The sequence below is a fragment of the Rosa chinensis genome, chromosome 4 (genome assembly GCF_002994745.2).
Source record: "Rosa chinensis cultivar Old Blush chromosome 4, RchiOBHm-V2, whole genome shotgun sequence".
Lineage (NCBI taxonomy): Eukaryota > Viridiplantae > Streptophyta > Magnoliopsida > Rosales > Rosaceae > Rosa > Rosa chinensis.
The window spans coordinates 60,510,897-60,525,597 of NC_037091.1; the positions used below are offsets into that span (position 1 = coordinate 60,510,897).

At 37.2% G+C, this 14,701-nt stretch overlaps 2 protein-coding genes across 3 annotated transcripts; both read left to right on the plus strand.

The window, feature by feature from the left end:
- The first annotated feature begins 2,833 nt into the window (after positions 1 to 2,833).
- Positions 2,834 to 6,338, plus strand: LOC112198411 (ACT domain-containing protein ACR4). The gene is made up of 8 exons (XM_024339537.2): positions 2,834 to 3,420; positions 3,811 to 3,883; positions 3,976 to 4,021; positions 4,118 to 4,232; positions 4,326 to 4,393; positions 4,478 to 5,071; positions 5,198 to 5,302; positions 5,707 to 6,338. Exons 1-8 carry the CDS (start codon positions 3,417 to 3,419, stop codon positions 6,046 to 6,048), a joined length of 1,347 nt encoding a protein of 448 aa, XP_024195305.1. The 5' UTR covers positions 2,834 to 3,416; the 3' UTR covers positions 6,049 to 6,338.
- A 4,172-nt stretch (positions 6,339 to 10,510) lies between these two features.
- On the plus strand, positions 10,511 to 14,543 carry LOC112196604. Of its 2 annotated transcripts, XM_024336999.2 has the most exons (6): positions 10,511 to 10,667; positions 11,348 to 12,124; positions 12,212 to 13,005; positions 13,495 to 13,608; positions 13,750 to 13,899; positions 14,054 to 14,543. In XM_024336999.2, exons 2-6 carry the CDS (start codon positions 11,362 to 11,364, stop codon positions 14,198 to 14,200), a joined length of 1,968 nt encoding a protein of 655 aa, XP_024192767.1. In that variant the 5' UTR covers positions 10,511 to 10,667; positions 11,348 to 11,361; the 3' UTR covers positions 14,201 to 14,543. The 2 variants fall into 2 exon arrangements, with proteins under 2 accessions (XP_024192767.1, XP_024192765.1); XM_024336997.2 differs by having other exon boundaries at positions 11,348 to 13,005; positions 14,054 to 14,476.
- Positions 14,544 to 14,701: the final 158 nt, after the last annotated feature.

Consider the following 14,701-nt stretch of genomic DNA (forward strand, 5'->3'; position numbering starts at 1 on the left):
TTTGCCCCCAGGAACTCCCCACCATCTATTCCTCAAACAAAACCGAAAAAATGAAAATGAAAAAAGACGCTGACCAGGAAACCCACTTGACACTTGGATAACTCCATGGTGTATGCCCTTCCAAATGGGGAACATACAAATATTATAGCCTTATAGGGGTAGGTCTGGCCACCATGACAAATTCCCAGACCAACTTGAGCCTAATCAACTCCCATCGGGTCTTGGGCTCTTTCTAGCCAAAGTCTAGCTAGAAAGATAGGCTCTGGAGCTATAGTTCGTAAACAATTCTGCAAGTGATTAGTTAATACTTAATAGGTAGCCGTAGTCCTTAGTTTCTGGTTTGCCATAATTACAAGCAAAGCATGAATGAATTGACTGCTAATCTCCATTAGTATGAATGCATTGACTGCTAATCTCCATTAGCTCGCTCAAGTGGCCGACTGGCCGTTGCATAGACGTAGCACCACCACCCTCCACCACCACTACCCCAATTGCCATACATACACGACTAACCACTTCATGGGGTTCAGGTCGTCACTCCAAAACCTAGGTGGAAGACACCAGATTCACACCCAGTATATTCAATCATGGTAAACAGGCACACCCCTGAAATTTGGGAGCCATACCTTTACTCGGTTCTGGGTTTTTTGGCCCGACTTAAATAGGGTTTATCTGAATCATATACTCGTATGGCACTAGCTAGGGCAACTGCTCCAATAAGAAACTGGAAAAGTGAGTAAACCTGTTTTTTTTTTTTTTTTGGTCTGAACGTAAACCCTGTTTTAAGAGGAAGCAGATGGGGCCATGTGCGAGGAGCATGAGGCCGGCATGCACCATAAGACACGCGTATGTGTGCGCGCACCAAATTTTGACTCAGACTCGATCGAACTCAAGCAACGCAATTAAGGAGTTGATGAGCAATACGTGAGGGTTTGCTTTATGATTTTGATTAGTATATAATCTATGAGCTTTGCTTCGAGTTTAATTAATTAGCTAAAATATGTGTGTGAGGCACTAATATCCAATTAATGAAAACATTATCCTAAGAGTCAGCAAGGAGGAGAAGTACTATTATTCCTAGTTTGTAATTTTGGCGGCTTTTTGTGTTGGATAATTTGATTATTGTATCTCGTACTCTAATTGTTAATTTTGGAGTATTGGATTGGACTAAGACTGACTGAGTTTGAGCGTGGATAATTAATAAATCAAGATGGTTTTAATTAGAAAAATTAGAGACATGCATGGGACACCACAGAATAAGTCATGAAACATGATTGATTCTGAATCTCTGATTAATATGTTATCATCTTGTAGGCAAAGGGAGGAACTAGGGATTTGGATTCCATTTCTTTCTGTCACCATGTCCCATATTGATGAAATTAGAACACTTCATTAATTTTTCTTCTTTGGTCGTGTTTATTTAAATTGTACTTGTGTATTAAAATAAGGAATTATTTTGATTTATAAGTTTTACAAAACAAAAATTTAAAAATGTTACAAGCTAACATTACATGAAAAGTTAAGTTTGGGATTTCTCACGGAAAAGTAAGAATTTTAAGTGAGTGAACATACTATATCGTTTATTTCTTAATTAATTAAAAATCTCACAGAAAGGTGTATTAAAAAAAAATATTCGCAAGATTGACCAAATTACCATGCTGTGAAAATATTCTCCAAACCTAACAATAATACATGGAGCAATCGAACCATGCATGCATGTACACACAACACATAAATTTGAGAATAATTAGTAAAATACTTGCCTTTATTTACAAACATTTATTTAATTTTTTAAATTACGTGGCAAAATTAGGGCTTGCAATTAACTAATGAAATTAAAATTCCAAAATCATTGATGAGAAACCATTCTGAAACCCTAAAAAGAATCCTCACAATAAATTTCTAGAGCTTCCTAGAGATTCCGTCAGTACCGTTTTCACTAATCAAAAATTTTCTTCAATAATAAATGGTGAGGCATTAATTCCTGAAGGAAGTTTTGAGCACATAAATTGATTGAGACAAACTGTTAAAAGTTAAAACCTAGACCACCAGGATAAATTGACTTTACTCCCGGGCTCCATTGATGATTGATCCCACACACCTTGGAATTCGAAACTACTTTTTACTGTCCCCCGCCCCCTTATTTTATCGTGAATTTACTGTTTACCGCTAATAAAAGCTCTAATGATCTCTTTGGTCCCTAATATGTGAGATTACTGGTCAAAATAACTAAACGCGGCACGTAATTATTTCTTAGGATCTTTCTTGTGAATCCGGTAATAATGAATGTAACTACAACATGTATGAGTATTACTTTCTTTATAAGATAAATCACATATTTTCTTTTGACAACAACTCTTTTGACTCCTACGTATTTTTGAGCAAAAATCACTTGTATCCCTTTAACTTGAAAGACTTCACATAGACTTTGTACATTTGACACTTACTTATTTTTGAGCGAAAATCACTTGTGTTCCTTTGACTTGAAAGACTTCACAAAAACTTTATACATTTTACGCTTACTTATTTTTGAGCGAAAATCACTCATGTCTCTTTGGATTGAAAAAGACCTTAAAAAGACTTTGTGCCTGATTTATGACTGATTTATTTCAACTTTTAGAGGACTAATCCGTGAACAAAGATAAACACAAAGACTAAATTGACTAAAATGGAATACAGAGATAAAAAAAATTGGTTAAATAAACTATACAAAAGGACCGGAAAAGAAAATTAGTAAATTATTACACCTATCTCAAACTTACTCAGCGCACTTTAGCACCTAGCCACGTTAATCTCCCCGCAAAGTTCGGGTGGGTGCTAGAATACGCCGGGTGTAGTAGTTAATTCAGATTTACATGGCCTTTGCCAGCCAACCTATAATACCATCCTTCATTTTAAGCACAGCGAGTTGTTCACAAATTTAGACCGAGAATTTCCAATTTGGAAAGTCAGAGACTTTATATTGAGAGAGTCACACAGAGAGACCTCAGCGGCTATAAAACCCACAAAGAAAAACACGAGCAGAGAGAAAAAGAGGGAAAGCTGTGGGACTGTGTTTGGTGGTACCTTTTGAACTTGCAGGTTTTTTGGAGTATTGTGTCGGGAGGTCTCTGAGTTTTAATGGGCAGTTGGTTTTAAATTTTGGGTTTTCTTTTAAGGAAGGAAGAAAGCATATTTATATAGTTTATTGGTTTCCTTAGTGAGAGAGAGAGAGAGAGAGAGAGAGAGAGATGAAACGGAGGTAAGTCTAAGATCCTAAATATCTTTCTTCCTTTCTGTGTATAAATACATACCATACCAGCCCAGCTTTTCTCGTTCCCTCTGCTGTTCTTGCTTTGTTCTGAGACACAACCCAGAAAGAACAAAAGTAAAAGCTTTTGGTGTAGGAGATAATCAACAATTCTCTGCATATTCAAATGGGTAGGTGCTGTTTTCTTTGATTTATGGCTTCATGATTTGTGTTCTTTTGTTTTGAGAATCAAGTTGGAGGGTGAGAAAGTGTGGGTTTTTGAGTTTAGTTTTCTTAATTGAAGGATTGAGGAACAAGTTTTCTCATGGATTTTGGTTACTTTACAGCTTACACTGTCTACACCTTCATCCCCCTTTGTCTTGTGCTACAAGTCCTTGAAAGGATTTACCTTGATGGTTTTTGTTTTCTCCTTTTATGCTTTGTTATATTCTTTAGGAGTTACAAGTATCATTGCCTGATTGGTTCTACATAAATTCCCAATCTTCTTCCATTGGTGCCTTTTATTCTCTCCTACCTTTTTGTCTAATTTGGTTTTACTTTTTTTTTTTGGGTTTCTTCAGAGGTTAGCATGAGCTTTTCACATGATATGGATGGTGAATATGAGAAACTTTGCAGGAGAATGAACCCACCAAGGTCTGCAATCTCATTTTCTTCATTGTTGCTCAAAGTAAATGAATTCTTACCATACCTGTTTTTGAGATTTACACCTCTGTCTGTCTTGTCAGGGTTGTAATTGATAATGAAGCCTGCAAGAATGCCACGGTGATAAGGGTATGGTCACCCTTTCTATACTTTTGTGTGTCTTTTTCTTCTCCAATTCTGGTTTTTGGTGGAAGTTTTGGTACTTATTCCAATTTTCTGGTGCAGGTTGATAGTGCTAACAAACTTGGAATACTTCTAGAAGTTGTACAAATACTCACTGATCTTAACCTTATTGTAACCAAAGCGTACATATCTTCGGATGGTGGCTGGTTCATGGATGGTAACACTCCTTTTATGCTTTTTTGGACTGTTGGTAGTTTATCACCGTGAAAATTATGTCCTTTAACCCTTTGTGATTTGCTTTTGAAATCAGTTTTTAATGTCACTGATCAAGATGGAAACAAGGTTACAGATGAAGGGGTTTTGGACTATATACGAAAGGTAAATTGTTCTTGCAGTTTGTTTTTCCTATGTTTGTTCACTTTAATGTAATAAGGCTCCTAATCTTGTTCCTTTTATTTTCAGTCTCTTGGCCCTGAGTCTTGCTTTGCATCTTCCATGAGATCTGTTGGTGTTATACAATCAATGGACCATACTACACTTGAGCTAAGCGGAACCGACAGACCAGGATTACTATCTGAAGTGAGCCGTGTGCTTGCCATTCTTAAATGCAATGTAGTGGGTGCGCAAGTGTGGACGCACAACACAAGGGCTGCATCTGTGATGCACATTACCGATGAGGAGACAGGGTTGGCTATCACTGATCCCGAGAGGTTAGCTAGTATTAAGAAATCAGTATGCAATGTACTTAAGGGCAGCATCAAATCTAAGGGGTCAAGGACTGTTGTCTCTCATACGGGCACACACCCTGAAAGAAGGCTACACCAGATGATGTTTGCAGATAGGGATTATGACCGAGTTAAAGATGAGAGTGTCTTGGATGACAAGCAAAGACCAGATGTGAATGTTGTTAATTGGTATGACAAGGACTACTCAGTGGTTACTATTCGTAGTAAAGATAGGCCAAAGCTTCTCTTCGATACAGTTTGCACTTTGACAGACATGCAGTATGTGGTTTATCATGCAAATATTGATGCTGAGGGGCCTGAAGCTTATCAGGTATGATTTTCACTTTCTGCAACTTAACATTGGTGGCTTGTTTTCGGCTGCTTGGTTAGATGAGCTACATTTGGTCCTGGTTTGGCTAGAAAATCTTGCCTCATCATTGTCTCGATGCATTTGTAGGAATACTATATCAGGCATATAGATGGATCTCCTGTGAAATCAGATGCAGAGAGACAGAGAGTGATACAATGCCTTGAAGCAGCTATTGAGAGAAGAGTATCTGAGGTAAATGGACTATTGTATCTCACATTTTTTGTTTGTCTGATTCTGTTTTGGGAAGTAATCTTCCAAAGGGAACCCAAAGTATTCATTTGAGGGCATTGATAGCTCTAATGTATGACAAAGGAGTGATAATCATTTGTTTTGTTTAATGCAGAATTTAGCGATTGTACTGATATGATTATGAGTCAAATTGTCATTTTAAAAGCATGGATGTTGACCTTTTTCTTTTACTAAACCAGTGCTGCTGTAGTATATTCCATTTGTCTCGTTATGTTCTAGTGCACTCACCTGTTTGTCTAATTTCTGTAATAGGTGATACTTTGATTCTGTTTAGTCATATGTTTTTTATTTGTTTTTGAAAGACTACATCGAAATGCAGACAGCTGATATGTTTCTTCTTAATTTAGGGTTTGAAGCTAGAACTCTGTACTACAGATAGAGTTGGGCTGCTCTCTGATGTCACCCGAATTTTTCGAGAGAATAGCCTTACTGTAACAAGAGCAGAAGTGACAACCAAAGCAGGCAAAGCTGTTAATACATTCTATGTTCGTGAGGCATCAGGCAATCCTGTTGACTCCAAAACCATAGAGTCGATTCGTCAAGAAATCGGGCAGACGATACTTAAAGTGAAAGGCACTCCCGAAGACTTCAATCCTGGTTCTCAGGAATCACCAACCAGGTTCCTCTTTGGTGGTCTGTTCAAGTCAAGATCTTTTGTGAATTTTAAACTGATTAGGTCTTATTCCTGAGAAACTGGTCACTGATCACCCCCCCCTCTTGTACGTATTAGACCAGTCAGAGTCCTACTTCACCAAAATTTAGACCAATTTAGCGGTTGAGAGACCTAAATTTAGGAAAAAATCCAATTTTACAGGAAAAAAGTAGAGTGAAGTATTTGTAAATACCCCCTATCAGCATCTCTGGTTCCGTTTATTACTGTGATCCAACCTCCCATTGGGTCATCAGAGCAGAGGAAATTGTGTAATGATCAGAGAAAAAGTATTTCTAAGCTTTGTATATAATAATTTTCTTTTCTATATCCTTGTTCGAGTCATGGTAGTATAATATTTAATACGAATCTTAATCTTTGTTTTGTATATATTTTGTGGTTGGGGTAATTGTGGTAGGCATCAGTCAATTGGCTCTAGTTTTTTTTTTTTTTGGCATTCAATGATTTGAATTTTCTTGGCAACTTTAGGTCCTAATTCCAAACATAAGAAGCTGGATAGAAAAGGTTCCTTTGTGTTTTGAGTATTCAAAGCTGTGTTTCTTTCTTGGTGGGTGAGTGTACCAAACATTTGACTACTCGATTTCCCATTGGGCAGGCTATGAGTGATTTGGTTTCTAGTTTTAGTTGTGCATTCAATCACTATCAGATGGAGACAGGCACTTTGAAACCCTTAACCTGGGAATGAATGAATCTTTCTGGTAAAATTTTTTGCAGAAAAACCCAAAATTGGGGGTAGAGTTGAATGAATCATGCACTCATATTTCTATTCTATACGCTTCTTTTTTGTTTCCATGAAACTGGTTTGGACCCATTACTGGTTGGAATAGGAGAGGTACATGAAGATCCTTCTAGGCCAATCCAAATCCATTTTGAACATTCCCTTTTGACCAAATACCTCAGCAAAGTGCTAAGGATGCTGTGTGATTTGAAAGCACAAAAGCAACAAATATATGAAAAGAGAGAGGACAAAAAAAAAAAGGGCAAAGAGGGGAAATGCGCCTTTCTTTTAAATTTTGTAGCCAAATAATTTTATGATAGGTCTTCCTCAGTAGTCTTTGTAATTGGCACCATTATTACCACTTGGGTTTCGTCACTCTTATCTTGGTTGCTGATGCCACCAGAGGAAGAAACCCCAGATGGACAAGCAATCCAAAGTGACAAGATAATTGATATTTTTGTACACAAAAGATTATATGCAGCTGTCTTTCTTTGTCATTGTTTATGTAATGCAACGAATTTCATACATAATTTGGTTACCACTTCAGCTAAAGAAAGATTAGTTAGAAATGGAAAAGCCTTAATAATAAAACTATACTCTGAAAAAAGGCATGTCTTGAAGTAGACAGATTACAATCATTACATGAGTACTGTATTTCTTTGTAATTGATTGTTATAATTATTTGACTAGTTACAAGTTTCCTTCATACATTGTATATGTCTTGGATAAACATGAATGTCCATATCAAGACTATTAGAGCAAGTCTAGTCCACCCTTAATTTCCTTTTCTTTGCTCCCCTTTGACAAAGAGACTAGCTAATTCAATCTTTTATGTTTTGAGTTTGTCTACGACGCACTAATATATTGATGCATCAAGTAGACCAGTCCGATGTAGAGGGAAGACTGGCTCTATGTATTGAGAGATTAGTTAAGTCTGATCTCCAGTAGACTGTAGAGAGTTGATCTACTACTGTAAACAATTTATCTACATTTACAATACATTTCGTAGGCTATTTCTGGTCTTTACTGTGAATCTGTGATACATTCATGCATCATGTTTTGCTAGACAAATAAACACCAAAATCACACAGAACTGCACAACAGAGATACACTACTGTTTTTGTGCACTATTCTGCTTGGACTAGTCAACAGTCAACCCTACTCTTTATTATATATGAATGAACCAAGAGTAATAATCAATCATGGCCTAATCACGATCATGCATATTGTGATAAAAATATGATTTAACAGTGATGGTGAGCCACAAATCAAAGTCCATATTCATCTGCAAAAGCCTGAAATAAACAGCGAGATATTGTTTAAGTTATCAAGAATCATGTGCCTCTGGATTTTCTGTCACTGAAAACAATGGCTTTTGAATGCATGTGTGCACAGTGCACTTATTCCTCACCACATGACATAAAGAAAGTGGGCATTGGGGGAATGCAAGATTGCAAACTGGTTTTCTTTGAACCTCAGCAAGGAAGCAACCTCCCCTCACATGAAGGAAGCTCAATCTCAGCTGAGCATATGAGATTCTTTATTACATATCCCATTTAACAATGCAGCAATTCCAGTGCTGCTTCTGCACAATTGCACATGATATGTGCCATTCTTTAGCAACTAGCAAACCTTTTGGGGGCCCTCACAGGAAATTAGCCGATTCATCTCATCTTTTTACTTTACTGTAAACGAAAAAAACAATATGTACCCCTTAAAGAGAAAAAGGGAACTTCCAATGGATTAAAAACTAACTAGCTAGTATGTCGATATTGTAAAATTTTCGACGTGGAGATGCAGATTCTAGCTTATCTGGATGTGTGAGTCAACGGTCACTTGTAATCTTATTGTAACATTAATGATTCCCCCAGCTAGCTAAATTAAGTATTCCTTGAGATCTCTCTCAAAGTTATGTACCTAGCTAAGACTCTAAGAGAGTACATAAAACACAAGGAGATCCAAAGACCCCATAACTTACACTAGAGGCAACAAACAATCATGGAAGACACAGGAACTGAGTTTCCAGGCTTCCAAACTTGTGCACACAAGGATGACAGTATTTTCAGAAGGCGGTTGAGCAGGTTGCAACGACGAGCTCCTTATCCTCTTCAGCTGATTAAGCAGCCTAATAATAACAATGCCAGCTCTTCTGGTTGCACCAGCAGCTCGAATAATTCTTCTTCTTCTTCTTTGAATTCATTCATCTATCAGAGTAAAGATCCTATCCCACTACTCTCCCCTCTAGTATTGCCTTCTTTGCTTGAATCTGCCTACATTCAACAAGTAAATTAAGTGCTGCTACCCAAAGCCTTGAGGGAGTTTTCGCAAGGGTTTATATCCTGTGGCAAGTTGATGTAATCTTTAAGTACTTTTATTCCAAGGCACATTGTATCCTCTATTTGTATGAACTCTGTAAATTGAGTACATTTTGCTTCTATGGGTTTGCCAACAAATTCAGATGATGAAAATTTCTGCTCCTAGATAGATCTTTAGTAATTACAGATCATGTATGTATAAAATATTAAAATTCCTGCCTTTCTGAAATGCAAAGCACTACTACGTACCCAACAAGCCCAAGATGTGAACTTCGAAATTAGGCTGTTAGAATTATAAGCAATCTCTACTATAACGGTGTAGGCTCAAGTACTCAACCCAAGTGCTTTCTTCAAACATAAAGCCCATGTTTGGATTGTGGTTTTGTTTAGTAAGCCCAATAACCATCTTATTCAAGAACAAATTATAGGCAACGTAATGGAACTATAAACTAGAGACTAATAGCTGGGAAAACATGAAGAAATCAATATAAAATCATGTATATTTATGAGCCTATCAATGATGCTATTGCAAATTGGATGAGTCCTTTAACCCTTAATCGGCCTAGACATGAAAGCAGAACCCATTCCCTTTCGTCCTCTCCCTTTCTCTACCCCTCTCTCACTCTCTTTCTTTGTGCAGTTCAAAGAAGCAATTGTCCTTCTCCAGCTCTTTCGAAAACAACACGTATGCACTCAGTGCCATAGAAATCATATAGGTGGACTGTGCAATTCCGTAAAACATAGCAGGGCAAAAACTTATGTCCACTATTCATAAGAAAAACCTTCATTTAGTATAAGTTATAATTTCTTAATATTTAATATTTATAGTAAGAGAAATTCATTAATCAATTTCTAATACACACACCTCCTCGGTAATTGAATTCCAAGTTATCTAGGAAAGTGTTCTTGATCATGACGCGGGGTGCATTTTTATTCTCACTCGTTTGCATTAGTAAATGCATGAGAAGATATGTATAAGTATAAGAATCGATGCCATATTTATAAACTCATTTTACCCTAAACTTACTTGTGTTACGATTTCGAACCTGATATATAGCTTCATTAATTTTTCGTTTCATAGTTTACGAAGTTTTCATAAGTACTACGCATGCATGGAAAAAAATTATAAATTTATCTAAATAGGGAAGATTTAATTTGGGATCAATGTCTTTAGACTGCTTTAACCTTTTGTTTTACTTTTTATATATTTTTAATTAAACAAAGAAAGAAAAAATCAAATTTGGTATGTCCATCCAAACATATATGTAATAAAATCAATTATTATTGGTCAATACAAATAGAAAGACATGGCAAGTCTTATATATATTTGAACGAGAGACCAATCCTCCTCTTCCACGTTGCACACCCAACGAACACGTCCGTCTTCTTTTTCTAGATAAAATAACTTTTTTCTTTTGGGTAGAATTTTCAATTTCATATATAAACGTTTTTCCCCTAATTTCTGCTTTCCTCTTCATTTTGGTGCCAATATTTTTTTTTTCCGGTTTCAATTTCAAAACCCTCTCCCGAAAATCGGTCCCAAAGCTCCCTCCTTTCTGGGTTTCACTGTGATGATGAGCTAGGGATTCATCGTCTTCATCAAAGGTGAGGTTCAATTTCTGGTTCTCGTTTGGTTCAAATCGTCACCGCGTTTATCAACTTGTTTTGAATTTCTTTATCTGTGGTACGGTTGTTGATTAATCGATGCTTAATGGTTTTGTTTAATTACTGGACTTTGTGGGTTTTGGTTGAAGTTAGGGCTCAATTGAAATTCAATTTCTTTGTTTGAAGTGTGAATGGGGGAAAATGTTTGTGCATTTGCTTTCATTATGAATTGGGGATTTAGGGTTTTATGTAAAGTTGGGTAATTTGATGTAGCTGTTGGTTATATGAGTTAATATGGGTGTGTGTTCTTCACTTATAACATGTTAGCTTCAAATGAAACAGACCCTAATAGTCGAGTGATTGTTTTGGTAAGGTACTGGCTTATAAGTTGGTACTAACAGATGAGAAAAAGGCTATAGGTGAGCAATGGTTTACGCTAATTTATAAGATTATCTCTATTTGGTAAAAGGGTTCCATTAGTGTTGTTCCTTTAAAGTTCAAATTCTTTCGATGTAGCGTGCATAATAGGTAACATTGCAAATCAGCAACGTGTGTGTGTGCGCGCATATATTTGCTAGGTTTTGATTGCCAGCATTTAATTCATACTCCGGATGCTTATTTATCTGATCAAAATTCAACTTTAGCTTGTTTTTCATGGTTTATGTATTCCTTTGTTGCAGGAGTAGATGAAACAATGAGAGGGGCAAAATCATCAAGAGTCTTTCCTGGGCTTGGAAGATGTTCTGGGAAAAAGCCTGTAGAAAGTTGCAAGGTTAATAAGGGTGTTAGCAAAGTTGAGATCATCGATCTTGACGACGACGATGATGTCATTGACATCGATGACATCGAGCAGCCACAATCTCGAGGTTCCAGTACATTGAGACAAAACAGAGAATTTAGTACTGTTATTGATATAGATGATGACGATGATGCAAGTAGTGACACCGATACCGTAATTTCTGTTGAAGAGGTTGGGGACCTGGACAGTGACGCCACCTCTAGCAAAAGTTGGTTCCCCACTTCTAACTATAGGCGGAGTTCCTTACGCTCGGATGGAGATGAATGTGAAGTTGTCCAGGAAAAGGGTTTTCCATCCAAGGGGTCAAAAGGCAAGCAAACCCATTCTGGGACAGCTCCCCGTAGATATGGTTATGGTTTATATTCTGAGTCTGAGTCCGCTTCCTCTGATACTGATTATTCTGATTGTGAGTTAATAGAAGGTTCAGTGCTTCATGAACATTGGAAAAAAGCTTCCCAAAAGAGAAAACATGTTGTTCATAATTGTCGGCAGGGTCCAGAGGATCAAGCTAGTGGATCTGGATCTCACGGTGATACTGTTGATGTGGAGAATAGGACAGAACAGCATGCAGAGGCTCCTGTTTGTTCAAGTTCAGAGCATGGAAATTATGAAAAAGAAAGCCCTCCGGACATGGGAACTCATGATGACCACTTTGATGGTAATTCTTTTGAGGCCAAAATGAAAACTTCTTCTGTGGAGTCCAATCAGAATGTTGCTAAGGATAGTTTTCCATGTGCAAAACCAGGGTCAGCTAAAGAAACAGAAAGCATACATAGGAATGATGATTTTCAGCATGTAAGAGGCAGAGTCCCAGAAGATCCTCTTAGTTGCAAGTCGCAAGCTGTTCATAATGATGGCATCTCTGGTTCTGAGAATGAAGAAGAGCAAAGTCCAGAAGAGCATTCCTCGCGGTCCACGGAAGAACTAGCTGGGAAACAATCTAAACATTTTATGCATAATGAACAAAAGCTCAGGGATGAAACTTGTTTCTCCGATTCTTTACCAAGGTTTAACAATGATCGAAGAAGCTCTGGGGTGTTGAATGAAGAGCTTTCCTGCAAGAACCAACATTCTGGTGAAGTGCTTACTGACCACGGCAGAGTTGATTTAGCAGGTAAGGACGATGACTTTCAGAAAGGATCTAGTTTTGAGGAAAAGGTGAAATTAGTTCCTGGGCAGCCACTCAATGAAACACATGTGGATTGTGGGATTTCTGAAGGTGACCTTGGAGCTGTTCCTAGAGAAAGTAAAGTGTATGTGGATAAATCAGAAATAAGTAATGAAAAAGATGTTTCACAGGAGAGAGTGGGGGCAGATTCTGAGGTAGTATCTTTCTGCAACCCTTCATCCCACAGAAGTAGATCTGCAAGTGGGAATCAATCATCTGAAGCAAGGGAGCAGTTATGTGCTCAAGGTGTTAATGTTACTCCTGTTCAAAACAATATTATCACTGATCGTGAAAAGCTCAAGGAAACTGATGAATACAAGCAAGCAATGGAAGAAGAAATGGAATCCAGGCGGCAAGTCTTACAAATTCAGGTTATGCACCTGCATGAATACCCTTTCTATTTGATGCTTTTATTTATTTTTTTATTTTTAACTCGTTGGAGGCTCCTATAGGCTACAGAACAAGAGATAGCCCTTTTCCCTCTCCGGTCTCTTCTCTCTTGTGGGTATAATCCAAAATCTTCCACTTATTGAAAGGGGCTAAAGTTATTTGTCTTATAGGGTTGGTAGTTAATTATGCTCTTCCTCATTGAGTATTAATCATTCAGGATAGTTCATAATATGATAGATTATAGTTTCTGTATAAATCTCACCACTTTAGCTTATGTTATGTGCAGAATATATATACAAACTTGACCGTAATTCATCCGTAGTCTGGTGTCTATTTGTTTTCTTTTTTGTTTTATTATAAATATTATATATTATGCATAGCACTTTTGTATTATGTACCTTTGCAAACCTCAGTAGCCCTGACATCGGTAATGACCACGTGACCTTACATCAATCTTTCTTTTGTTTTAGGCAGAAGAGGCACAGAGATTGCGTAAGAGGAAAAAAGCTGAAAGCATGCGCTTATTGGACATGCAGAGAAGGCAAAAGCAACGTGTGGAAGAAATTAGAGAAACTCAAAAGAAGGTTTGGAACTTTGGATTCATATCTTCTTTGCCTCTCTTAAGGCATTTGCCTCATATCTTCTCTTTTTCTTTTTGGTACAGCAGTCTCTTTTAAGATTGTACCCAATTAAATATTTCTGATTTTTTAAAATGTGATGCTCAGGATGAAGAAAATTTGAACATGAAAGAGAAACTTCGTGCTGAAGTAAGGAAGGAACTCAACAGATTGGAATCGTCATGCAATAGCATGGCTTCTTTGCTTCGCGGCTTGGGAATACAAGTGGGGTCAGGTGTGCATCCTTTGCCACAGGAGGTAAGTTGAATAAGTGATTGAAGTATATGATATGTTAGGCAAAAATGCAACCACCTCGAATATTAAATCAGACACGTGCATGTATATTTTGAAATGTACATATGTATATGTATGAAACTCATTCTTTTTTTGATGGAAATGGTTATTATTTCAGGTGCATGCAGCTTATAAACGGGCATTATTGAAATTTCACCCTGATCGGGCATCAAGAACTGACATCCGCCAGATGGTTGAAGCTGAGGAAAAATTTAAGCTTATATCTCGCATGAAGGAGAAACTTATATCAACTACGTGGTTCTGAACACAAGTTATGATTTTGTTTCGACTTACTGGTTTCTAACTGCAGGAGATAAAGGTATTTTTTTTTTGGCTGTGGATGCATTTGCCACAAGTTGTCAGTGTATCACTTGGCATTTTTGAGCCCGATTTGATGAATATCCATTGTAAAACAGTTGTAGTTAGCCAAAGGAAATCATTGATTCAAATTTGAGAATGTTAACCCGATTCTTTGGTCTAGTTGTGCAATTCCAGCTGTCATAGTTATAATAAATTCAGGTACACTGAATTTTCTAAATGACTTCTGTCTTAGTAGCAGGAGGGTGTTTCTACATTTTGTAACAGAAAATTAACACTTCTTGTGCTCCTAGACAAGCTTGCAGCCAGTTTACACAAAATTAACACTTCCCTTTTTGGCATTCCTGCAAATTGTCTCGGAAAAATTTCTTACATGCCATGTTTTCCCTACGAAACAGAAAATTCATACAATTTCACCTTAAAATCTCTGCTGTTGGGGTTGCAGACA

Coding starts and splice junctions, on each gene's coding strand:
- LOC112198411 (XM_024339537.2), top strand. Junction 4,233..4,325: donor TGGTGGCTGGTTCATGGATG/GTAACACTCCTT, acceptor TTTTGAAATCAG/TTTTTAATGTCACTGATCAA. Junction 5,072..5,197: donor AGGGGCCTGAAGCTTATCAG/GTATGATTTTCA, acceptor ATGCATTTGTAG/GAATACTATATCAGGCATAT.
- LOC112196604 (XM_024336997.2), top strand. CDS start 11,362: ATGAGAGGGGCAAAATCATCAAGAGTCTTTCCTGGGCTTGGAAGATGT. Junction 13,006..13,494: donor GGCAAGTCTTACAAATTCAG/GTTATGCACCTG, acceptor CTTTTGTTTTAG/GCAGAAGAGGCACAGAGATT. Junction 13,900..14,053: donor TGCATCCTTTGCCACAGGAG/GTAAGTTGAATA, acceptor TTATTATTTCAG/GTGCATGCAGCTTATAAACG.